Raw genomic sequence first — 22,901 nt, 5'->3', positions numbered from 1 at the left:
GGCATCGATCATCCCTTCATCACCTACGAGAAAGTAGTTTGCAGCCCATATATTCCTTGTTCTTCCATTTTTTCGTCGCATCTCTTTGATTTCTTTTGCGAGTTGAGGGGAGTGGAGATGCTGTCGTGCTTCCTCGACCTGCCGGCCACACTGCAGTGGGCACCTTTCTCTCTCTCGCACGCACGCACACATACACACACACACACAGCGTCGTCTCGGATGTAACTCAGCGCTGGAGGGGTGGGGATGACGCGACCCGCATTCGAACGCAAAAAAAAAACGAAATCAAAGGCCCCGCCACTCCCCCTCCCTCTCCTTCTCCCTCTCCGACACACGCATGCGCACATTTTCCAAACGGCTTTTCTACACAAAACATACGCGGGCAGTGGCAGCTCCATCCACGCGTGCAACAGCTCAGGCTCGCTCCTTGATGCACTTTTCCTTGTATGTTCCCCGTCTTTTTCTTTCCGTTCCTCGTTCCTTCTTTCTATTTGCTTGCATGTAGATGTGTGTGCGACCGCACACGAGGCGGCGCCCCCCTCTTCCACCCTCCTCCTCCTCTAGCTTCCCCTCCCTCAACCGACGTGGACGAGCAGACACACGCACGAAACAAAAAAAAAGATAAAGGAAGCAAGCGAGCTACACTCTTGTACGTGTGCACGGCTCCTCGGGCATTGGCAGCTGTGCACGCATGCGTAGATCCGTGCTGTAGAATCGGGGCTCGCTAGCAAAGGACGAGTTTGCAAAAAAGCATGTGTGCCTCGCATTGACACCCCACCTCTCTCTCCCCCCCTATCGGCCCCCTGCCCTTCGCTCGTGTGCCGTCGTCACTCCTCGCATACGAGGTCTCACAAGCACCTCGTACTCTCACTTTCACGTCCATTGTGTGTTCTCTCCTCTGTGCCGCCTGCCTGCCCTCTCGTGCCCGACGGCCCTCATCCTTGCACAGGTACACCTCTCCGCAGCGTTGCAGGGCACACGCACCGGCGCTGCGCGTATTGCTGTTGTGTAGAAGGACCTCCTCCTCCGTAGTGCGCGCGTGTGTGTGTGCACTTTGTTTACCCACTGTGCCTCTGCAGTGTGGTATCGCCGGCGTGGCGCCGCTGGAACCGCCGGACGCCGTGGGCTATGCCAGCATCGCATGAACAAAAAACTCAGACTAGGGATTACAGTGCGCTCCAATGCTTCGCGACGAGCTGCCGCCAGAGAAGGGGCAGCAGAGCTTCTCTTTATTGAGTCGAATCCTGCGCAGCATCGACGGCTGCAAGCTCGAAATCGTGCTGGATGACAAAACGGAGGAGGACAAGATCAAGGTAGTGGACATCTACGACAAGGTAAGCGAGCGCTTCCCGCTCTACTCGTGGAAGGAGCCTGTCAAGGGACGCGTGGTGGTGACGCCGACCGGCTCTTCCTACTCGCATCAGGGTGTGGTGGTGGAGCTGATCGGCGTGGCAAGCACGTTTCGTGAAGTCGAATCGCGCGTTGTCTTCCTCAGGCAGGAGCGCCAGTTCGAGCCAGACACGCTGAATCAGCCGACGCCGTTCGAGTTCATTTTCTCCGCACCAAAGGAGCATGAGTCGTACCACGGCATCTACGCCAGAGTCAGGTACTTCGTACAGGCGACGGTCAAGCAACGCATCAAGAGCCCCAGCGTGAAGGCGGAGGTGTGGGTGCACCGCGTCGACGCGGCGCTCAGCGAGTCGCAGCCTGATGCCTCGGCGCACATGAACTACTTCCGCGAGACGTGCTTCGGTCCTGAGTCTATCGCGATGAACGTTGGCGTGGACAACGTGCTTCATATTGAATTCCGCTACGATAAGAAAATCTTCCACTTGGCGGAGCGGGTGCTGGGCAAGGTCGAGTACAAGGTAGCAGACATGGACATCGCGTACGGCGAGGTGGGGTTAGTGCGTAAAGAGTTCCTCGCGCCTGGCCAGACAGGCGAGACGATGGAGTCGGAGACGCTGCAGAAGTTCGAGGTCATGGATGGCACCCCTATTGTGGAAGAAGTGGTCCCCATCCGCCTCTACCTCAAGTCGGTGCCGCGCCTCACGCCGTCGTATATGAACGTTGAGAATCTCTTTAGCGTGCGCTACTTTCTCAACCTGGTGCTGGTGAATCAAGAGGGGAAGCGGTATTTCAAGCAGCAAGAAATCCAGCTGTACCGCCGCACGGGGCAGGAGCGGCCACCCACCTCTTTCAACTCGGGCCTACCAGTGAAGCATGCTTCGGGTGACGTGGATACGAAAGGCGGATGGAGTGCGTGATGTGCTGCGCTCTTCGCGTGCACACGCCAATGAGTGTTTGTGTCTCGCGTTTCGCTTCTCCCATGGTGCTTGTCCCCAACCCCAACCCCCGCTCTCTCGCCATCTAGACAGCTGCCGCTCTGTTCCCCTTTTGTTTGATAGCCTACTTGCTTCTTTGCCTTCGTTGCTCGATTTTTTTTTTCGCGCGCGTGTTGTTGCGGCCCGTTTCCCTCGTAGCTCTTTATCATTACTTTTTTGCTGGTTTTCTCGCTCCTGTGTATCGCGTGACGCGGATGCCCCTCCGTATCAAAACCGTCCCTACGGCTTCCATTCACTATCCCCTCTTTCTTGTTTGCTGTCTCTCCTTCACCATGTCGAGCTCTCACTCTACATCACGATCATATGAGCTCTACGGCGGCAGACGCGGTCGAATCGGATGAGGAACGGGCAACACATGCTCATCCACACACGAGCACCGCGAAAGGAGATGGTACCTCGTGTACCCCACCTCCTCTGGTCGATATGCGCGCCTTGATGCTGCAAGGCTATTAGCTATCCCGGCGGCATACGAGCGCACGGCCTTGTGCACGCGTTCGCCGCCGCTTCTGCCTCCTCTGCCCTCCCCCTCTGTCAACTCTCTCTCCATCACCTCGCACCTCCAACACCCGCACGCACACACGTGCGTACGCGTGGCTTTACGGTCATCATTTTTATTTTTTTCACCGACGCGGAAACAGAAAAGCACAACAATAAGTCGGCCAGCTCATTGTCGCGTCCAGGCATGTCTCGCGTTGCTTTCGCTGCTCTTCTCTCCCTCGCTGTGGCGCTTCTCAGCCGCCATGTGTACCGCCGAGTCAACCGGCAGCGACTGCAGGCAGGCGCCGTCGCTCTCATCACCGGCGGCGGCTCCGGGCTGGGGATGGAGCTGGCCAAGATCTTCGCCGTCTCTCACTGCGAAATTGTGCTGGTGGGCCGCAACGAGGCGGCGCTGAAGACAGCGGCGCAGGTGTGCAGGGAGGCAGGAGCACCGCGGGTCGAGTACATCCAAGCAGACATCAGCAAGGTGGAGGGCACCGATCGCGTTCGCAGCGAGTACGCTCGCCTCTACAAGGACACGGCGAGGAGTCTGGCCCCCCCTCTCAAGTACCTTGTGCTCAACGCCGGAGCAGGCGCCATTGCCCCTTTCACGACAGAGCCCGCCTTTGAGCAAATGTGTCATGCCATGATGAGCATCAACTACTTCGCGAACGTGCGATTGCTGCAGGCCTTCCTTCCGCAGCTCACGCAGAATCACTCTTCGAGCTCGCCCAGTCGCATCGTTGTCATGTCCTCTCTTGCTGGTGTGCTGCCGTCCATCTTGCGCAGTGCGTATACAGCGTCGAAGCACGCCATTCAGGGCTTTATGAACGCGCTGCGTGGTGAGACGGCGGTGCGCATCACGCTCTGCTGCCCCGGCTACGTGGACACGGACTTCCACAGTCGCGTGTTGACAAACGACGGCAAGCCTCTGAGAGGCAATCAGCGTCGCGGCGTCTCACCCGCTGTGTGCGCGCGCCAGTGCATGGACGGCGTCTTGTGTGACGATGCCGAGATTGTCATGACGACGGGCGGGAAGCTCGCCTATCGCCTGCGGCCCTTCCTGACGGGAATCATCGATGTACTGGTGAAGCGCAAGAGCCTCCAGTCTCTGGAACACCACTGATGTGGGGCGAGCGAGCAGCTGCGCTCGGTCGCGAAACGCGTGGCGTACCCGCTTCGTTGAGTCGACGTCGGCGCCTGCGTGTGCATGTGGGTCTTGACTGTCAGTTGCGTATCACCGGGGAATCTTCGCATCTCAGCTTTCAGTACATATTTTTTTCTCCTGCCCCATGCCCCCACACACACACACACTGCCAGCGGCGGACAATAAAAGCGGCGACGAGGAGAGAGATGCATTCAGAGAGAAGGGTGTGGCGGCAATGCTGCAGCACCCACTCGCTTTCGGTGTCTGGTGCTCTCGTTCTTCTCTCATTCTTCTCTCATTCTTGGCCATGCATCGCATTTTCGTTCGCTGCACGTATTTCTTGCCAGGTGCCTTCTGTGCGCGTGCTTGTGCGTCTTTTACCTCCTTGATCTCGCAAAGGTTTGCGGTGTCGAGAAGTAGCCTCATCATCCTTTGCAGGAGTCCAAGAAAAGGGAGACGACACAAACGAAAAAGAAAAACAAGAAGGAGTACGAAGGAACGGCGGCGCACACGCATGGCGTGGCTGTCATGTGGAGGAACTACTTGATGCACTCGCCGCCGCCATTTTCTTCTCTGTGCCGGAGCTGATGAAAATGGGAGCCATGGAAAGAGCACAAAGCAAGCGAGTATGCGCCTGTGCGCTCGGCGTCCCTCCTGTCTCGCTCCTTCCACCCGCTCTGGTCTTACGTCTCCCCCTCAAACACATCTTTCTTCCCGGCGCTCCTCGCTTAACGCTATCCTCTGCAAAACCTTTCCCCACCCTTCGCATAGACACAGACACACACGCAAGCGTAGCCATGGCCAAGTCGAAGAACCACACGAACCACAACCAGTCGAGCAAGAACCACCGCAATGGGATCAAGGGCCCTATGCCCCTGCATCTCCGCAATTCCAAGCGTGGTAGCTGGCTCCCTGCGTTGGTGAACGCCCGCCGCGTGCGCAAGCACAACCAGAAGGCGGCGCTGAAGAAGCGCCGCGAGCGCATCGCTGCGTTTGCCTCCAAGAACTAAGCAGGATCGGAGGAGTGTGTGCGAAGGAGAAGAAAAAGCGTGTGCAGCCACACGTGCGCGCCATGCCGTGTCCCTTCGTCCCTTGCTCGCTCACATCCTTGTAGCGCAAGGCTGAAAGGGAGCGGGGCTGGTGAAGCGCATCAGCAGGCAACGCCACCAACCTTGATGGTGCGCTTAACTGTGTTATCGATTCTCTTCTCGTCTGGTCCTCTTGATGGCCTTTCGAACGCAAAAGTGGTATGTCTTTCGGAATGCAACAAGAAAACAGTGGGAAGGGGCCAAGAGAGAGAGGGCTACCCCCTTCTCTGCTTTCCGACACCCTTCTTTTCTTGTTGTTCGTTTGCTATCACCGTGTATGTGTGGCTGCGTACGTGCGTGTGTGTTTCGTGCCTGATTCTTTTTCGTTTTCTTCTTTTGGGGGTGAGTCTTCCTCGGGTCTTACTCTTCACGCCAAACGCACGAAAAAGCGAAGGGATACGTATATATATATATACATCAGCAGCCCCATAACACAATACCGGTGTCAGCGAAGCGCATGAGCTCTCTCCGCTTCCCACAAAGTGAGCGCCGTCCTCGTGCACTCCCCTGATGGTGCTGCGTCTGCGTAGTTGGCTAACAGGCATCTAGCTAGCACCTGCATTGCTTGTGTCCTCGCCTCAATTTCCACCAGTCGCTCGCTGCTATCCGGATAGGTGCGCATGAACGCATGCGCGTGCGCCTGTGTAGACCGTGCGCATCCATAATGGAACACTCCTTCCACCCATCTGTTGCTCTCATCCCTCTCTCCTTTCTGCTCCCGCTTTGCCCTCCACACACACACACACACCTCCCCGACCCCTCTTTCTCTTTGTCCCTCGGCTGACCTCTACGCCTGTATGGTGCGGTGTGTTACCCCCACTCACCCCGTCTCATTGCACCAAACGCACACACACATCTCGTCTGCATGCGCCACCTCCGCCAACACCAAACTCTACAATGGTACCCGTTTCCTGGACCCCCTACACCCCCCACCACCACCGCCGCCGCCTCACTGACTTGTGTTTGGTCATTATTGCCACAGCTTCTACAGATTCAGTTCATTCAAGATGGCCAAGTCGAAGAACCACACGAACCACAACCAGTCGAGCAAGAACCACCGCAATGGGATCAAGGGCCCTATGCCCCTGCATCTCCACAATTCCAAGCGTGGTAGCTGGCTCCCTGCGTTGGTGAACGCCCGCCGCGTGCGCAAGCACAACCAGAAGGCGGCGCTGAAGAAGCGCCGCGAGCGCATCGCTGCGTTTGCCGCCAAGAACTAAGCAGGATCGGAGGAGTCTGTGCGAAAGTGAGTCATGCTCGTCTTTTCGTCTCTTTCCCGCTCCTCTTCTTGTTCGGGTAGATGCCTAAGCGAGCCCGCCCGTGCGGGTGGGGCGGGAGCGAGTGCGCTGGTGCGCTCTCCTGCATGCTGCCGCCTTTCCTTTTACTCAGCAGAGTTGTGCTATGCATGTCCACCAAACGCGAACAGAAAGTGGGCGGCGTGTGCTGGCGTGCGTGTGAGCGGAAGAGACATTGTGCACCCTCGCAGGGCAGTCCGTGAGTGAACTGAATCCGTGCGATGCTATGATACTTGTTTTTATTTTCTATTTCATATATAGGCGTGGTTGTGTATCGCCGGACTCACTTGTATGATGTTGCCACCGCACGAAGAAACACAAAAGCAAAGCAAAACCATCACGTCTGCGTCTCACTACAGCGCGCCGCACGGACGACACTGAGGCGTACGTGAGAGAGGCATGCGCGTGGCTTACGGCATACGCTTAGCGGAAACAAGGTGTGCAGCGTGCTCACCCGCCTTGCTTGGATGCGCCTCTCCTGTGCTCCGATATCACGTCATTCGCGGTCCCGGGAGTCGGGGCTGGGGGGGGGGAATGAGGGGTCATGCCCCCTTATCAGTATCGCGTAGATTTTGGTGCTTTGGCCCTCCCCCTTCTCTTGCACGTGTGCTCTTGAGCAATCCGCTGTGTACCATCTTCCCTATCCTTTGCCGCTCTGGCGAGCACACACGTGAAACCATCCTTATCATCTGATGTGCTCTTTTCTCTCCTTCTTTCCCTGAACTCTTCCTCTCCGCCCCTGACGCGGGGCAGAGAAGCAGTGCACCTCTCCAGCACCGAAAGAGTGCGGTCGGGACCGAGATTGATAGAAACGGAGACGGGGTGCGAACGCGGGCAGCGATCATGTTCCGTCGCTCCTCGTCTGTGATGCGGCGCGCTGTCAGCGCTTTCCTCAAGGAGCCTGGACAGGCCAAGACCTTCCAGGAGACATTGGCGGCCTGCAAAGCCGAGAACAGGGACTTGGCTAGCATGCTTAGCTCTGATTTCCTGCTACTGCAATCAAAGCTGTTCAAGTATCGCATAGCCCGCCTCGGGGAGGAGACTCGGTATGTGATGAAGCACCCTCTCGGCTGCCTCCCTTCCGCAGACATGGTGCTTGTCCACTTCGTCGCCGTACCTCTTGTCTTCTTCGCCGCTGTGTGCATTGGCCGTGGTTCTAGTCGCCCTCTCGTGCAGCCCCCGACTGCGAAGATGGAGGTGGCCGCGGCAGCCGCAGCTACCGCCGATGCAGCTGAAGAGGAGCAGAAGTAGCCTCCGCAAGCCAACAGCGATCTTTTTTGCCACGATGGTGCCCCAGAGAGCGTCTTGTTCACGGACTGCCCATAAGCGAATACAGGGGTGCTTCCCCTTTCCCTTTCCCATTTCAGCTCTACCACCTCACCTCGAGCTTCGCTACCTCTTGTCTCTCTTGGTGAGCACGCAGCCGGTGCGCAGCGGGGACGCTGTGTCGAATTTGGCGAGTGGTCGTCGCCGGCAACGGCAGGAAGTCAGTGGGCTTTCGTCCATTTCTTTGTAGGGAATAGAGCTCCTTATGTAGCCCAAAGACGAAAAAGGCGGAGAGAGAGTGGCCGCGTAGCAAAACAAACACAAAGGCGATCCACTTAACGGCTATTACGAAACACGAAAAAAAAAACGAGAAGGAACCCAACCACGGGAGTGCAGCGACAGGGGGCAGAGGCGCACTTCCCCCATCTGCCACCGGTTTCGGCTTCGTGATACACGAAGAGAGGGACGCAATGATCTCATCATCGTTTCTGCTTTTTTTTCGGAAGATGGGCGGAGAAGAAGTCCCTCACCCTTTTGCGTTGATCCTTATAGTTCGGATCCACTGCTTCCCGATGCCTGTCATCCATTCAAAGCGCCGACGGTGCCGGGGAGAGGGGGGCGGCGGGGAACACGATGGACGCTGCGCTGGTGTGGATGGGTGGGTAGCTGCGCGTGCTTAGGGGTAGGAGCTGGCCATGGTGCCCATGGCTGAGGCGATCTTGTATTTCTCTCCGTATCACTGGTGTGCTCTTGCTCTGCTGTTGTTTTCTCACTCATATTCTGTGATCGGTTCGCCTCCTTTGGGGGAGCATGGATCGAGCACTCGCCCGAATCGCTTTACCGTGCATCTCACCGATCAATGAAGAGAAGCCTCAGAGCATCAGTCGGGTGCGAGGGACTCTCTCTCCCTCTCCACCCCACGGTGCAGGTACTCAGCTTCCTGGATGCGTGAACTTGTACTCTGCTTCAACACGGCAAACTGAAAATAAAAAGCAGGCGGGCCAGTTAGCTCCTTTGAAACACGAAGCTGATACTGCTGCCAAAGATATGGGCCTCAAGCGACTTGCCAAGGCGACGAAGATCACGAGCAAGCACATGCTCCTCCTCAACCGGCGGGAGCCGTACAAGCCCGTCACCAGCGACCGTGTCATGATTGAGAACCGCCGCCGCCTCGAGGACTTCGAGGCCAAGAACGCTGAAGGAATCGTCTTTGTGCCGGACACGGCGCTCCCGCCGTGGCAGAAGTCCATCGCAACAAACCTCAAGCAGCAGGCGACGCAGATGAACTTTCGAGGCTTCCGAGTGCGAGTGGCGGACAAGCAAGATGAGCCTGGATTCCCCACGCACTTCCGGTGAAGGCAGCGGTGCGCATCGGCGGGGAGAAAAAAAAAAGGAATGGCGGAGATGGTGGCAGCCACGACGCTGAGCGCAAGCGAGGTGCGGTAGAAGCGTTGGCTGCAACGGTCCTTCCCCTGATCCCCCCTCTTCGTGACTTTCTGCACTACGTGCTGCCGCATAGCACAGAAAATTTGCTGGTATGGTGCCGGTGTCATGGAGCTGCGCTTGGCACCGAAATTGGACGCGAAAACCAGAAAAACACTCTAACGCAGGAAAGGTAGGGAAAGGAAAAAATAAAGAGGCGGCGTAACGTGACTTGTGTCCCCTGCTCTTTTTCTATGCGCGGATTGGCAGAGGGCGGATTTTCAGCGTAGTTGGCCAGCAGGAACGCAGACACTCGCACATGAAACGCGCCTTGTCACTCTATCCGCGCGCCCGCCCCCCCCCCCACATCCACCCACCCACCTCCAACAACAAAAAAAACGGATCGATTTGTCACAGACCCCCTCCCCCGTTGCGCCACGCGCCTTGCTTTCCCGCTCCTCCTCATCAGCTTGCTGCCTATTTCCGTTATCTTGATTTCTCCTTCATGCTGCCTCTGGCTCTCTCCGGTGCGCTCGTGAGCGGAGCTCGCCTCTGTCTTCCAGCGACTCGCCCACATCCATCCCACCTCCCTTTCCTTTCCTTTTTTTGTGTTTGAAGACGCAAGATCACAAAAGTGTGTGCACCAGCACCTCCGGCACTGCGGGTGTTGTCTGTGCCGTCTGTGCTCCTCCCTTCCGATAGTTTTCTCATCACCACTGTCACCACGGACCTCTATCATCATATTCGTTTCTGTCGGCGCTGTGTGGCGAGTGTCACCGACCCTCTTGTTGTTGCCCTGTGCACAACCGTGTTGTGAGTACGTTTCAGATTCATAGAGGTGAATGGAAAGAAAGAGGTGCCTCCCCTCCCCCTCGCCTTCGCTGCCGCGGCAACTATACCATCTGTGCTGTGCAGCGTTGCAAGCCCACGCCTACACCCGGGCACGCATACACTCGGAAAGGAAAGACGGGAGCATCGACGACGTTTTTATTTTTTGTCTTCGTTAGCGCTGCATCTACAATGGCCTCTCAACCCGGCGATGCGCTGGGTAAGATTGATTACTGGGTGCAGTACATCGACTGTGCCTTGAAGCACCCACGGCCGCTGCCAGCCGGCAAGCACGCGCATCGACAGTCCCTAGAGACCATCCCCGAGGTGGCTGAGCTGTATCACTGTATCTACAAGCTCTACAATGAGGAAGAGAGCTCTGTGTGGTTTCGCGAGCCCGTCAACGCGCTGGCGCAGGAAATTTTCACGTACTACGACGTGGTCAAGTCACCCATGAGCCTGCGACACATTCTCGACAACATTGTAAAGGGCGACACCTATTCCACCGCCCTACAGGTGATGGAAGACGTGGAGCTCATCTGGAAAAACTGCATTACCTTCAACGGTGCCAACTCGCTCTTGGCCACCGAGGCGGGCAAGTGCCGATCCGCGCTAGACCGAATCCGTCGCGCCTACCAGGACGATCAGCGCATCACCGTCGAGGAGGCTGAGCGGCTCTTCCGGGTCATTTCGTCGATGCAGGAGCAGCAGCTCATCGACAACATTGCCGAGTACCTCCGCCGCGACGACCCCACGTCGATTGACGAGACGGGTGCTGTGAACTTTGACATGCTCAAGCGGAAGCACTTCCGCAACCTGGAGCGTATCGTAGACAACTACTCCAAGTCTCGCACGCGGAGCTAGTCTGCCTCTACCCCGCATGCAGCGTAATCGCCCTGGCCATTTAAGCATGAGAGAAAGAACGATGGCACATCTGCATCTGATGCGAAAAACTCGTCTGGTCTCTCCTCTCGGCGCTTGTGAGATTCGGCTCTTAAGCATGGGCTCTGGTCACTGCCGTTGTCGTCACCGGCACTATCCTCCGTCCCATATTTCCTTCCTGTGCGACGTCAGCACCTATGCAGAGCCATGGCCGCACGTGACCAGAGAGGAAACGGCGGTGCAAGTCGTGAGCAGGCACAAGGAGCGTCCGAGCTGTTCCTTCTCGTGCGTGTGTCGCACGCTGACAGCACAGCACCCCTCGTGCGTCCTGTGGCGGAGTTGGGAGAGAGGAGGGGGCAAGCACGCAAGCGTTGAGGCCGCCTTCCTCAGCGTATGTCACATCAGTCGATGCGGTGTGCGCTTCATGACTCTCTCCTTTCCATCTCTCCCTCCTCTCCTTCGTACTGCCGCGAACTGCTATCATTGCGCCCACATAGTTGAGCCACCCGTAGCCAACGAATAAAAGAACGCAAGAATGGATCCGACGACAGTGGACTCAGCGACCCCCGCTTATGGGCCCTCTGGTGTGGTGGTGGAGATGTCGTCAGTGCAGCGCGCGCCACAGCGCTCCCAGTCTACGCACGCGCCAGCTCCAGCGGACGCCGCTTCGTGTCTTCAGCAGCTCGATGAGGACGTGGCGCGCGATGTGCGGGCCGCGCACGTCCGCACGGCGATTCTCCAGGAGGAGGTGGATTCCCTCTTGGCGAGAGTTGCCAACGCGCACGACGCAGCAGCCGGAGGCAGAGAGGATTGCGTAGATGCTGTGTTGGAGAGGGTGCAGGCAATTCGACAGGCACGCAACGACTAACGCACTTTAGGCTGCTACATCCTCACTCGCCAAAGCCAGAGATATGTGACAGGAGCAGGAGATGAGCATGATTGCATAGAGCGCGTGCACACGAGGCGCAAGCACTCGCCTCGCCACCTTTTTTTTTTCGTTTCGAACCGCCCGTCTGCGTGCGTGCAGTTGGGCCGAGGGTCTTGAGCGTGGGGGCGATGAAATGCCTGTGTGCAGGTACGACGCTTCTTGTGGAGCGCACACGCATCCGTGCATCTACTCTCTGGTGCGCTGTTAACGGTGACCCAAGCAGCGGCACCATCACAAGGAGCGCGAAATCGACTGAAGAGAGAGGCGCCGAATGAATAAAGGTGGTCGCAGCTTTTTGTGGCTTTTCCTGTTGCCGTACCCTCTGTGCGACGCGCGAGCAGAGGTGACTGCTGACTGTAGTCCCGCCACGATTTGCGTGGATAGCATTTGTTGCGCCGTCTTTAGAGTCTGCGCGTCAGCAGCCCCCCTCCCCCTCTGCGACAGCCTGCCATCCGAGTATCTTTTTAGAAGCGGGGTACGCTTCGCTTTCGTTCTATCCTGCTCTCCCTTGTTGCACCCTCCCTCCCATGCGCGCGGATCTGCCCTTTCTCCCTCACACCTACCACCTCTACTTGTGTCCACATTCCTTTACTGTCTGATGCGCACCGATAGCTCTACTACCCCCCCCTGTCTCACTCAAGGCAGTAAGAGCAAGGAGTCTTGCGTCACCAAGGCTGCCGCTCCTCGCTCTCCCATACGCTCACATCGCGTAGTCATCTGCAGATCTGTTGACCTTTGCGCGCCTGGACGGGCACGGCGGCGCTACAACGCAGTGATGCTGCGGCTTACTCAAGCGGTGCTGCGTGTGCAGTCGCATCAGAAGAAACGCGCGCAGCACCCTAATGCGGGTACGCGTTACGGCCGCGTGTACAACCGCGGCTTTGTGCGTTACGGCTTTGGTGGCTTTGGTATGTCTGTCTACAGCCCCAAGAAGGACCGCACCTTCAAGGTGATGCCGGTGCCACCACCACCACCAGCCACCACTAGCGTGGAGCAGCGAGACGACTTTGCCGACAACCGCGGCCTTTCCGCAACGACGCGCACGTTGTCTCCAACATTTCGCATGTTTGCTCTCGAGGACGGCGGCGTCTTCGTGTCGCACCCATCGCACGCGCAGATTATGCGGTGGAATCAACGTGTGCACACCGAGGAGGGCAAGGCAGCGAACAGCACTGTCATGGATGAGTATGTCAACTCGCGCATTCAGGCCATCATCGCTGACAACACGATCGAAAACACGTCCCTTAGTCAGTGGCGCAAGGCGCATATGTGGAACGTTATCAAGTCTCACGGCAAGCTGCAGCGTCGCTGGGGCACGCCGGACTTCGTCACGGGTGCCCGCTCGACCTTGTACAACAACTGATGGACTGTTCGAGGTGAGGCTGTTGACGTTCTTTTCTCTCGTTCTCCTCCTCCTGCCTTGTCGGTGTTTTGTATGGGGTGCTTGTGGGTTTGCATGTGTATGCTGCAGCGCGCGTTACCTTTTTTTTTTGTAGGGGACTGCGTAGTTGTTCCGACAGGCATGGGAGATCCACATCTCTAAGGCTGCATGCATGTGAAGTGCCAGTCACGCACACACACATATATATATATGGGGGGAGGCGAGGCGAGGCGATCGGTGTTCGCAGACGCTGATGCGGACGGCTGACGCAAGAGCGCTGTGATGTAGAGAGCACGCCGCGCTCTCGAGCTTTGCGAACCTCGAAAAGAAAAGAAGAGAGCCGACATGCTTCTGTTTGGCTCTCGTGCAAGGGATACTGGAAACCATCTGTGCACGTCACCATTCCCTCGTGCGTAGCGTGAGCACCCGTGCGCTGGCACATAGGCTGCTGATCCTACCTCTTCTCTGGCACCCCCTCCCCCTTCCTTCCTTCCCTCTCTCTCGGGCACAACTAGCATGGCACTCCTGCAGCCGTCAGTCCGTGCAGTGCGTGGCGAGCAAAATCTCTTCAAGCGCGTGGGTTACCTCCTCGTCGGCTCTCTCTCTCTCTCGCTTCGTTTGCGTCTTTTTTCTCGATCGAATTCCTCTAGTGTCTTCGCGGGTGCGCGCTGCATTCTCGGGTTGTCGGCAGCCGATGCCTGGGGGGTGGACAACGAACCAACGCGTACGTCGGCATCAGTAGGATTGCGCGTTTGGGCTTGACCATCACCCCACCTACACGCACCTGCTCATACGCCCTCTATTTCTAGCACAGCTGCATCCTTTCTCCTTCTGCTTTGCTTTCCTACTCAAGTATTCCACTGCTTCGTTATTGGTCATCGGTTCAACGTGACGCGTCGCACGCATCAAGCTTCGCCCTCTTTGTGTTTTTGTGGTGGTGTTGCTCCATCGCATGTGTCTTGGAGGGTGCGCCATAGGCATACGGGGGCTCGGCCGACACACGCATACATACATCCATACATCATCTCCCTAGAATAGAAAAGGCGCGTCCATACGCATTTAGCTGCTCCTTTCTCCGCCCTGCCCACGCGCACGCGCCGGCATCAGCAGCAGCAGCACAGAAAGCGAGCAACGACCTTTTTTTCTTGTTTTGATGTCGTCCTCTCACGAATTCATCACGATGGACGGAGGGCCGGCGCCGATTTCTCGACGGCGCGTGGCGACGCTGCACGTTCTTTTTTTTGCGCTCGCCACTATCAGCGCTGTGAGCCTGCGAGCCCCGATGTGGCTGATTGGGGGCCTTGTTTACTGCAGTAAGCACCGCAGCGCACTCATCGGTCAGCATCTCTTTCCTTTGCGCCTCTGGCAAGTGTTACTTGCCTCCTTGGTGGCCTCGACAGTGTGCAGCCTTGTCGCAAACTTAGTCACAACGCTGCAGTACAACACAGCATGGGTGCAAAAGGCCGTATGGAGAACTCTCTACCCTCTTTGGGCTCTCCTCGGCGTCCAGCAGTGGGACGCTGCAGATTACGTCAACACGATCGTGTGGCCATTAGCCACAGCCGTAGTCCTGGGGGCATATCTGTCAATCCTGAAGCGCACTCTCGCCGGTCGCGTTCTCTCTCGTAATGACGCCACGCGCACGGTGCAGGACAGGCCGGTACCTTCGAGCTTCCTTCCTCGCTGGGCAGGCGCGGCGCTCGCCGCTCATCGCCCCGCAGCTGGGCCGTTGCTGTCCCTCTTTAGCTGGGCTGCTGCTTGGACCGCTGAGCCGAGTCTGGTCGGCTTGTGTCTAGAAGGTTTCACCTTTGTTTTTGCAGCAGCTTTCCTGTACGTCGAGCACCGCATCCGGAAACCGCCGGGCCGTGCGGTGCAGAGCGGGAAAGGGGCGCAGCGCCACATTCCTCACGCATTCGGAACCGCCGTCGCGGTGGTCCTTGTGTGTGTGTGTGTAACCCAGAACGGGGCCTTTTTCTTTTTCACGAATGCGCACGGTGACTGGTGCAGGCTGCTCGGCATGGGCCCCGCCGCCTTGGACACTGTTGCAGGTCTTCGCTACGCGATGCAGATGGTGGGCATGGCAGGCGTCTTCCTCGGCGCAGCATTCATGTGCCACGGCACGGAATCGTCAGAGAGCGCCTTACCTGATAGTGGCGCCGATGCGGCGGTGCCAGCTAGCGGAGAGGCCACTCGCCTGCTCGCTGCGAGGGATCAGCCGGTGCTGGTCACGCCGGTGCCCGACGCTTTTTCGCCATCGACGTCCGCACGTGGCGAAAGGTTGCCCAATCGTCACCGACGAGCACCACAGGTGGTTGCCATTGCTTGTATCACGGCTCTCCTCGCGTACGCTGTCTACTACCCCAGTCTCGTCTCGACGGCAGTGTGGCTGCTCCACCTCTGCTGCTGCGCTGGCGGCCTGGTACAGAGTCCGATGGCACCACCTTCGCCGCACCGTATCGCCATCGCTTGTGCACTGGCCGTGCTGTGCTGCACGATTCTCGTACAGTATGTGTTTCAAGCGTTGGCGGGCAATCCGCGCACCGCGGCATGGGGGCAGTGGTCACCAGCAAGGCCCGCATACCCGGACGATGGTCGTGCTGTCGGTGCGCAAGTTGTCGCGGAGCATCTCATCGCTCTCCTTTTTGGAGTATACGTGAGTATCGCAGGTGTGGACGGCACCGGCGGTGGCGGCAACAGCGCTCACGAGGGTGCGGAGCCCGCTGCGCCGTCGCGGTCGTCGCTTGTAAACCGCGTGGGGTTTTCTACCGAAGCCAACGCGCATTTCACAGACTCTGTACAGGTTACGTGGCTGCGTGCACAGCTGAGCGACGCCGCGGCAGACCGAAAACAGATGCGTTATTTGTTTCAAGTCGCCGTGGGACGCTCGCCGCGCACCATCGAGCTCAACGCCATCTGCGCAGCTGCCGCGCAACAGTCAGGCGCCTCCTCGCCTGTCGCTTCGCGAGGGGGCCTCACGGTGGAGGAAGTGGCCCAGCTCCTCGTCAGTGGCCCCTTCTACACCTACGCTGTCATCTTCTGTATGTTTGTTCTCGGCACCAGCGGCGTCTCCATGGACCTTCTCCATGCCACGTGTCTGGTGGTGTCACTCTGCGTCAGCGTGATCGGCGGCAACGCCATGCTATACCGACGGGTGCGCTCGGTGCCGCCGGTGTGTGTGGCCGTTGTTGTCGGTGTGCAGCTTTGCTATGGCGTCTTTGCCGCCGGCGACGAAAAGCAGCGACAGCAGCAGCAGCAGCGTCAGCTCGTTCCCACGGGAACGCAGCCGTCTTTCCTCAAGGCCACTCTTTGCAACTACGTGGGCCTCACCTCCCTTACGTGGGAAGACTGTGCGCCGTACCTCTGCGCCCAGCTTGTGCTCATGTGGTGCAGCCGGTACACGCCAAAGTGGCTCACCAACTGGACACACATCGCGCAGTGCCTCGCGTTCCGCTGTAGCTGGGCACGCTTCATCCGCACGGTGCACCAGGTCGCTGGCGTCGTGGCACTCGCGTGGATCGCCCTGCTGCTGCCGAGGAGTGCAAGCGTCACGGGGCTTATCCTTCTTCTCTTTACTGTGGCCCTCCTGCAGCACCTGCGGTTGCACAGACTCGCGTATGTGTGGCGTCGCTTCTTCGTTGTGGGCTACTGCGGGGTGGTGCTCATGTGCATGCTGACAGCGGAGTTCGAGCCTGTGCAGCCGCGGCTCTGGCAACTCCTGCGCACACTCGGATGCCCGCCAGGATCGGAGGGGCGCTGCGCGCAGGACATCGGCCTCCCCGCCGACTCCGCCATGTGGCTCACACCGCTCTCCATTCCTTGGTGGCTAATCATTGTGCTCGCGACGGCCACCGCGAGGCCACATCCACTACCGAGCTCGCTGCCATCCTCGCTGGCTGCAGCGCCCGCCACCGGTATACCGGAGGCGTCGACGCCCTGGTTTTGGCGGGCACTTGTGTGGTGGCCGAAGGTGCTTTCCAATGTGCTCTCCATAGCTATTCTCGCCGGCATGGTCCACACTGCCTTGCAGCGGCCGAGCATTCTGGCGGCGCTCTACTTGGTTGGCCCGGGACTCGGAGTCTTCCCTTGCTGGACCTTTGGCGTGGCTGCCGTGCACGCTGCACTGCAGTGTGTATACCAGCTGTGGTTCTCGCCCGGCTGGCTCGATGCGCAGACGCGGCTTGGCGTATCTGCGGCACAGCTTCTCGGCCTTTGGAAGCCCTCGTCTGCGATGGGCTCCGCCGCGAACCTTCCATCTACGTTGGTCGTTGCTGCAGCTCCGTTGTTGGTTGGTGCCGCTCAATTCCTGCAGCTGCAGTGCGCGTTGCTGGCTCGGTGGAGAGAGCGCAACACGGTGGCCACTTGTTCGGGACGGGGAAGGATGTGGTGCCGGCTGCAGCGCACATGCGCGACGCACCTCTACGTGCTGTTGCTCTGGGTACTGCTGTACCTCACCCAAAAAATCGCCCTGGGCTGGGGGGTTGGTGTGCTGATCACGGTGGTGTGGATCTCGGCGGAAGTGCGAAGCTGCGGCGTGCTGCAGCGGCGACGCTGGCTCTTCGGTGCGTGCGGGTCGGCCACTGCTGTTCTGATGGCGCTGGCCTACTTGCTGCACTGGCTACATACAGTATTCCCTTGGTGGAGTGCCCTTGCCACGTACCCGTATTTGTTTGGCGGCTCCACTAACGAAGACAAGATGATGGCGGAGCTGCAGAGCGTGTGCTGCGCTGCCGCCGCGGCGTGCGCGGTGCTCCGAGTCAGCAGCGGGGCGCCACGTGACAAAGAAAGCGAACATCTCCTTCGCCATAGCCACAGCCCGAGCTTCCTGGACTGGTTGCGGCGCCATTCCCGGCAGCTGCGCGAGAACCGCGAAGACATTTCCGCGTCGCTGTCTGAGATGCCGCCTGACGAAATACGTTACTTTTTCAGGGACGTCGCTGGCGTGTTTCACTGCGACGAAGAAGCCGCCGAGGGGGCTGACACGTCGCCCCTCTCGACAGGCCCAGCTCCGCCAAGCAAAGGCGGTGTCGTTGTGAGCGTAGCGCGCCGGGTGCCGCTGGTTGCATGTGGCTCCGTCGCCGTCGGCTCTGCCACGGCGTCGCCTCCCTGTGTGCTACGTGCAGCGCTGCTTCTCGCTGGCCTGTGCTTGGCGGCGCGACACCCGCGTTTGCACTGGAGCTTTTGGCGGTGGTGGCGTCTGACCGTCGCCCTCTACGCCCTACTTCCGCTTATCGCCTTGGTCGCTGCCTGCCCTTGCGTGCGCGACGCCATACCAAAGCTGCCGCTCTGGATGGGGCTGCTGATTGGGTGGTCCGTGGATGCCTCACACGTGGACGGAAATGCGCTCGTTTTCTCCCACCGGCACGTCATGCTTTTCTTGTGTCTGTGGCTGCAAAGTTGCGTGTACAACTGCCCACAGTCCGGCACGGCACTGCTGCGTCAGCAGGGCGAGGAGCGACTGCTAAGTGAGACGCGGCATGCCGCCCTGCAGCGGCAGCTGCTGTCGCACATGGCGAATGCAACCGAGAAGGTGGTGCGTGTGGACCGGGAAGTATGTTCGTACCTCGATGCGCTGCGCGCCGGTGATGACGTGGTTTTTACCTGTCAGGTATGCTCACGGAGAAGCCCCGATTACGTCGAGGAGGACGGTGACGAACACGACAGTGATGCTGAGAGAGTGAGGGTGTCGATGCCGTCGCCGCCGTCTATGACGCCAGTGCTGGAGGCGGAGGAGGTGAACGAGGTGCTGGACGACGCAGGAGAGCTGCCGAGGCCTCTCCTGACGTTTCCCGCCGCAGACGGTAGGAGCAATGCCCCGACACTGTCGTCCGACCAGGCGCAGCCACCCCTGTCGCGGTGCTGGCGGCAGCGGTGTGCGCGGTGGTTACGACGGATATGCGACAAGCTGGCAGCGTGCACCTACCACCCCTCCGAGTATCGCCTCTCCGCTGTCGCCGCTGACTCCTCCACGTCGACACTTTGGCTACTCAGCCAGTACGCCCTGCGCGCCGCGGTGCAAGTGGTGCTGCGGCACACCCCTTTCGCCCTGCTTGGCTGCTCAGTCGTGAACTCACTCCTCACTGGCTGCTTATGGGAGCTCATTGGGCTGTGCTACGTGGTGCAGGTGGCCCTTGCCTACCACCCCCACCCCCCACGCTTGGTGTACAAGGCGCTTGGGGTGTATGTCGGGGCGGGGGTGCTACTGAAGGAGGCGGCCTCGATGTGGACAATTTTCGGCAACACGAACTCTTCCCTCATCACCGCACTCTCTTGGATACTGCTGCCGTTAAAGGGACAGGATCGCAGCAGCAGTAACAGCAATCAGGTGTGGGCCAATGTGCCTTACTCGCGCGGCCCCCTTCGCTACGGCACGCTTTGGATGGATCTGGTGACGATAGGGGTGATCGTGCTACACGATCGTGTGTGCATCATTCACGGCGTTCATGTAGAGCGGGATCAGCAGCAAAGCATGGAGCGCGACAGATCCGACGTGACGGCCATGCTAGAAGGCCCGGCGTCGTCGGCTGGAGGCGCGTCGCTGTCCACCAGCGTCACAGCAGCGACGACAGTTTCACCTTCAGCATCTTTTCTCCTCTTGACACCGATTTCGCATGGCACTAGCATCATCAGCGCCTTTCGCGCCTTGGTGGCCGACTATTCCCAAAACCTCCTCACTGTGCCGGGTGTTGGCGAGGACTGGTACATCTCCTACACCTCCGTCGACTCGCTGGCGCTGCTCATCGTCGCCGTCTACTACAGTCGCATCGCCGGCAACAACAATGGAACGCTGCAGGACAACGTGCAGAACAACCTGCTCCCTGGTCCGATGGCGTTGCTGATATGCGTGAGCGTACTGCAGCTTGTCATGGACCGCATGCTGTACGTGCAGCGCTCCATGCGTCTGAAGGCGATCGCCAACGGCGTGTGCGCCATCTCGTACACCCTTTTTTACTGGTGGTGGCGGAACGCGGTGACGGTGTCGGAGCACGCCACCGGAAACGTGTACTTCGCCCTCAAAGTTGTGGCTCTTGTGCTCTCGGTGACGCAAGTGTGCCGCGGCTTCCCAGTGCACCGCCGCCGCCACATCTTCACGACCCACTTAGGCAGCCTCCTCAGCTACAGCTTCACGGTTTATCGCTCGCTTCCATTTCTCTGGGAGCTGCGTACGCTGGTGGACTGGACAGTGTTGCGGACGTCGCTGAGTCTGCAGGAGTACCTGACCGTGGAGGACATCTACGTGTACGTATACCAGTGCCGGGATCGCTACCTGGAAAAGCACCGCAACAACGAAAAGCTTGGTGACGCGGTGGCGCCGCTCTCCAAGTGGGCATTTGGTGTGAGCCGCCTCGCCCTTGTCCTGTTGGCCCTGTTGGGGCCTCTGCTCTACTACTCCACCTACAACCCGTCCACCGTGGCAAACAGCGCCACGCAGCTCAATTTTCAGCTCTCCTTCTTTGGCGCCTACGACTTCTTTGCAACCACGGTGCGCGACAACGTCACGACGCCAGAGGGATGGTGGACGTGGATTGAACGGACCCGCCCCACGCTAGGCTCGTATGGCTTCATGGCCGAGGGGAAGACTGTGCAGCTGATGGAGTTCACGTCATGCAGTAGCAGCTTATGGATGGCCAGCCCGCAGGCCGTGCGCCAGGTACTGGCCGGCCTCCGCGCGGTAGCGTCAAACGCGTCCAGCGCATACATGCTGCAGACGCTGGAGGTTTCTCGCAGCGTGAGCAGCACGGACGCTGCTGCGGCGGCGTCGCTGGTGAACCGCTGGCCGATTCCCTGGGACACCGCGCAGGACCTGGTCGCCATCCTGGAGCGAGAAACCAGCGGCACCAGAGGGGCAGCAGTGGAGGACTCTGAGAACAGCAGTAGCAGTAGCAGCAGCAGCAGCAGCATCGTGGTCGGCTCTGCTTCTCTGCCCTTCTTCTACAGCCCATTTGTCTTCAACCGCGCCAGTCGGATCGACGGACTTCCGACGAGCCTGCGCTTCCCCCACCGCAACCAGCACAACTGCACGCTCGAGCTGAACCACAACACGGATGTCGCTCTCAACTCACTGGTGCGCTACTGGTGCCTGCACTGCGCACCACTCTTCCCAGAGGGCAACATCCCGTCTGAGAACTCGAGCAGCGCGGCCGAGTGGCGGTGTCTGACGACAGGTGAGGGGTGTGACGACTTCAACTACGAAGACGCCACCGGCGGTAGTGGCAGCCGCACCGTGCGGGCGTCACTCGCCGCACAAATGAATAGCCGCGTGGCGGCGAAGCAGGTGCCCATGTACATGGTCATCATCTCCGGCACGGTGGTCATGGGCATCTCTTTGCTGAAAGGCATCGGCATCGTAGCCCTCTACACCACGTTTGTCTTGGCCCTTGGTCGGCTGCTGCGTTCCGTGCTGACAAATCAAACGAGCACCCTGCTCTACTCTAACATGGCCAACCCGGCCGCCCTGCAGAACATGGTGCGGTGCATGGAGATGGCTCGAGAGTATGGCGACCTGCGGCTTGAGCACACCATATACCTCGAGCTTGTGGACCTGCTGCGGTCAGCGGAGCGACTGTTCCGTGTAACAGGGCCGCTGCGCTGCATGTACGGGGATGCGGGCCATGAAGACTTGTTCGGGCTGGGTCAGGTGCGGCGCCGAAATATTCGTCGTAATCCATCAGTCGAGGCACACGAAGGAGAGGCCGGCGAGGGGCATGGCGACAGTGGCGTGCCCGCAGCTGTGCCGCACCCGGCGCAAGGTGGCTAGCGAAGGTTGGCGCTGAAGGCGGAACAAGGGGTAGGAGGGGAAGGCTCCTGTCGGTTCAAGAGGGGGAAAGCGCATTGAAGAGGCGCCACGCGTAGACTTGCGCAGCACACCGACGGTCGATCTTTCTCCTTGTCCTTTTCCTTTTTTTTGCCGTCCTTTCCTATCCCCGTTTGTCTCTTCCCGTACACTGGAGAAGTACACCCTCCCCCTCCCCACCCCTGGACAGCGTGCACTTCGATAGAGTGGCTCGACCGCCAGGGTCCCCAGGCGTCTTGTTTGATGTGCTCTGCGCAGGTGCCGGGAATCAATGCACACCTGAAAGAAGGCTGGATCCATCGCAACGCAGATGGCGATTCCGGAGGCGCTCGTGCTCCTCAGCGGGGAAGGGGGAGGGGGAGGATGTGCGGCATGCGCACAGATGTGCATCTCCGCCTACGGCACCGCTTCTTTTCGTTGCGGTTCTGATTTCTTTCTTTTTGCGTTTTGCTTGTTTCTCTTCAGTGCTCTCTATCTATGACTGTCTCTCTCTTCCTCTCCGCTCGCTACTTGCTTGTGTATGCTTATGTTTATATGTGAGTATGGGTCTGTGTATGTGCTTATCTGCTCGCTCGCTTTTTTTCTGTGGCCTCCTCTCCGTAGCTAGTGGCCGCTACAGCTGCTTTCCGAATGCAACATCCGCCTCGATTACTGCCCGTCAGTGTTTCACCTTGAACTCTCTCCAGCAGAGGGGCAGCAGCGTTTCTTGCAGGCGGGTGCTCAAAAAGCGGCAGACGCACTCTTCCTCGGACCAGCGCATTCGCCTTTCAAGGAGGAAGCGAGAGGGAGAGCAGGGTGGCCGGTCCAGAGGCTGGTAATCGGAGACCGGCGAAGGGAAGGAACTCCTCCATGACCGCCACGTCAGCGATGCCGTATTCACCACTCCCTCGCCCCTCCAGTCTTCAGTGTGTGTTATGGAGCAGCTAAAAAATCCACCTTTACCTCTCCCTCTTGTCTCCTACGAGGCGATTACACTCTTGCACACTCTTACCCACAGGACGTGCACTGCCGTCCTCAGCATAGCTCCCTGTTCCCGCGTGTTTATGTGGCA

The 22,901-nt window shown here is 59.0% G+C and overlaps 9 protein-coding genes across 9 annotated transcripts; all 9 read left to right on the top strand.

Annotated features, from left to right (window-relative positions):
• Window positions 1–1,181: 1,181 nt before the first annotated feature.
• On the top strand, window positions 1,182–2,267 carry LINJ_36_3580 (vacuolar protein sorting-associated protein-like protein; the record flags this gene model as incomplete). The annotated part of the gene is made up of 1 exon (XM_001469637.1): window positions 1,182–2,267. The coding sequence occupies one exon, from the start codon at window positions 1,182–1,184 to the stop codon at window positions 2,265–2,267; it is 1,086 nt and encodes a 361-aa protein (XP_001469674.1).
• A 760-nt stretch (window positions 2,268–3,027) lies between these two features.
• LINJ_36_3570 (short chain dehydrogenase-like protein) lies at window positions 3,028–3,948 on the top strand (the record flags this gene model as incomplete). The annotated part of the gene is made up of 1 exon (XM_001469638.1): window positions 3,028–3,948. The coding sequence occupies one exon, from the start codon at window positions 3,028–3,030 to the stop codon at window positions 3,946–3,948; it is 921 nt and encodes a 306-aa protein (XP_001469675.1).
• An 818-nt stretch (window positions 3,949–4,766) lies between these two features.
• Window positions 4,767–4,979, top strand: LINJ_36_3560 (putative ribosomal protein L29; the record flags this gene model as incomplete). The annotated part of the gene is made up of 1 exon (XM_001469639.1): window positions 4,767–4,979. The coding sequence occupies one exon, from the start codon at window positions 4,767–4,769 to the stop codon at window positions 4,977–4,979; it is 213 nt and encodes a 70-aa protein (XP_001469676.1).
• Window positions 4,980–6,064: 1,085 nt separating this feature from the next.
• Window positions 6,065–6,277, top strand: LINJ_36_3550 (putative ribosomal protein L29; the record flags this gene model as incomplete). Its single annotated transcript, XM_001469640.1, has 1 exon — window positions 6,065–6,277. One exon carries the CDS (start codon window positions 6,065–6,067, stop codon window positions 6,275–6,277), a length of 213 nt encoding a protein of 70 aa, XP_001469677.1.
• Window positions 6,278–7,195: 918 nt separating this feature from the next.
• LINJ_36_3540 (conserved hypothetical protein) lies at window positions 7,196–7,603 on the top strand (the record flags this gene model as incomplete). Its single annotated transcript, XM_001469641.1, has 1 exon — window positions 7,196–7,603. One exon carries the CDS (start codon window positions 7,196–7,198, stop codon window positions 7,601–7,603), a length of 408 nt encoding a protein of 135 aa, XP_001469678.1.
• A 1,062-nt stretch (window positions 7,604–8,665) lies between these two features.
• On the top strand, window positions 8,666–8,974 carry LINJ_36_3530 (conserved hypothetical protein; the record flags this gene model as incomplete). The annotated part of the gene is made up of 1 exon (XM_001469642.1): window positions 8,666–8,974. One exon carries the CDS (start codon window positions 8,666–8,668, stop codon window positions 8,972–8,974), a length of 309 nt encoding a protein of 102 aa, XP_001469679.1.
• A 1,086-nt stretch (window positions 8,975–10,060) lies between these two features.
• LINJ_36_3520 (conserved hypothetical protein) lies at window positions 10,061–10,732 on the top strand (the record flags this gene model as incomplete). Its single annotated transcript, XM_001469643.1, has 1 exon — window positions 10,061–10,732. One exon carries the CDS (start codon window positions 10,061–10,063, stop codon window positions 10,730–10,732), a length of 672 nt encoding a protein of 223 aa, XP_001469680.1.
• Window positions 10,733–12,453: 1,721 nt separating this feature from the next.
• Window positions 12,454–13,041, top strand: LINJ_36_3510 (conserved hypothetical protein; the record flags this gene model as incomplete). Its single annotated transcript, XM_001469644.1, has 1 exon — window positions 12,454–13,041. The coding sequence occupies one exon, from the start codon at window positions 12,454–12,456 to the stop codon at window positions 13,039–13,041; it is 588 nt and encodes a 195-aa protein (XP_001469681.1).
• A 1,171-nt stretch (window positions 13,042–14,212) lies between these two features.
• LINJ_36_3500 (hypothetical transmembrane protein) lies at window positions 14,213–21,814 on the top strand (the record flags this gene model as incomplete). Its single annotated transcript, XM_001469645.1, has 1 exon — window positions 14,213–21,814. The coding sequence occupies one exon, from the start codon at window positions 14,213–14,215 to the stop codon at window positions 21,812–21,814; it is 7,602 nt and encodes a 2,533-aa protein (XP_001469682.1).
• Window positions 21,815–22,901: the final 1,087 nt, after the last annotated feature.

The sequence above is a fragment of the Leishmania infantum genome, chromosome 36 (genome assembly GCF_000002875.2).
Source record: "Leishmania infantum JPCM5 genome chromosome 36".
NCBI lineage: Eukaryota > Euglenozoa > Kinetoplastea > Trypanosomatida > Trypanosomatidae > Leishmania > Leishmania infantum.
This window is presented reverse-complemented; position numbering and strand designations above follow the sequence as displayed.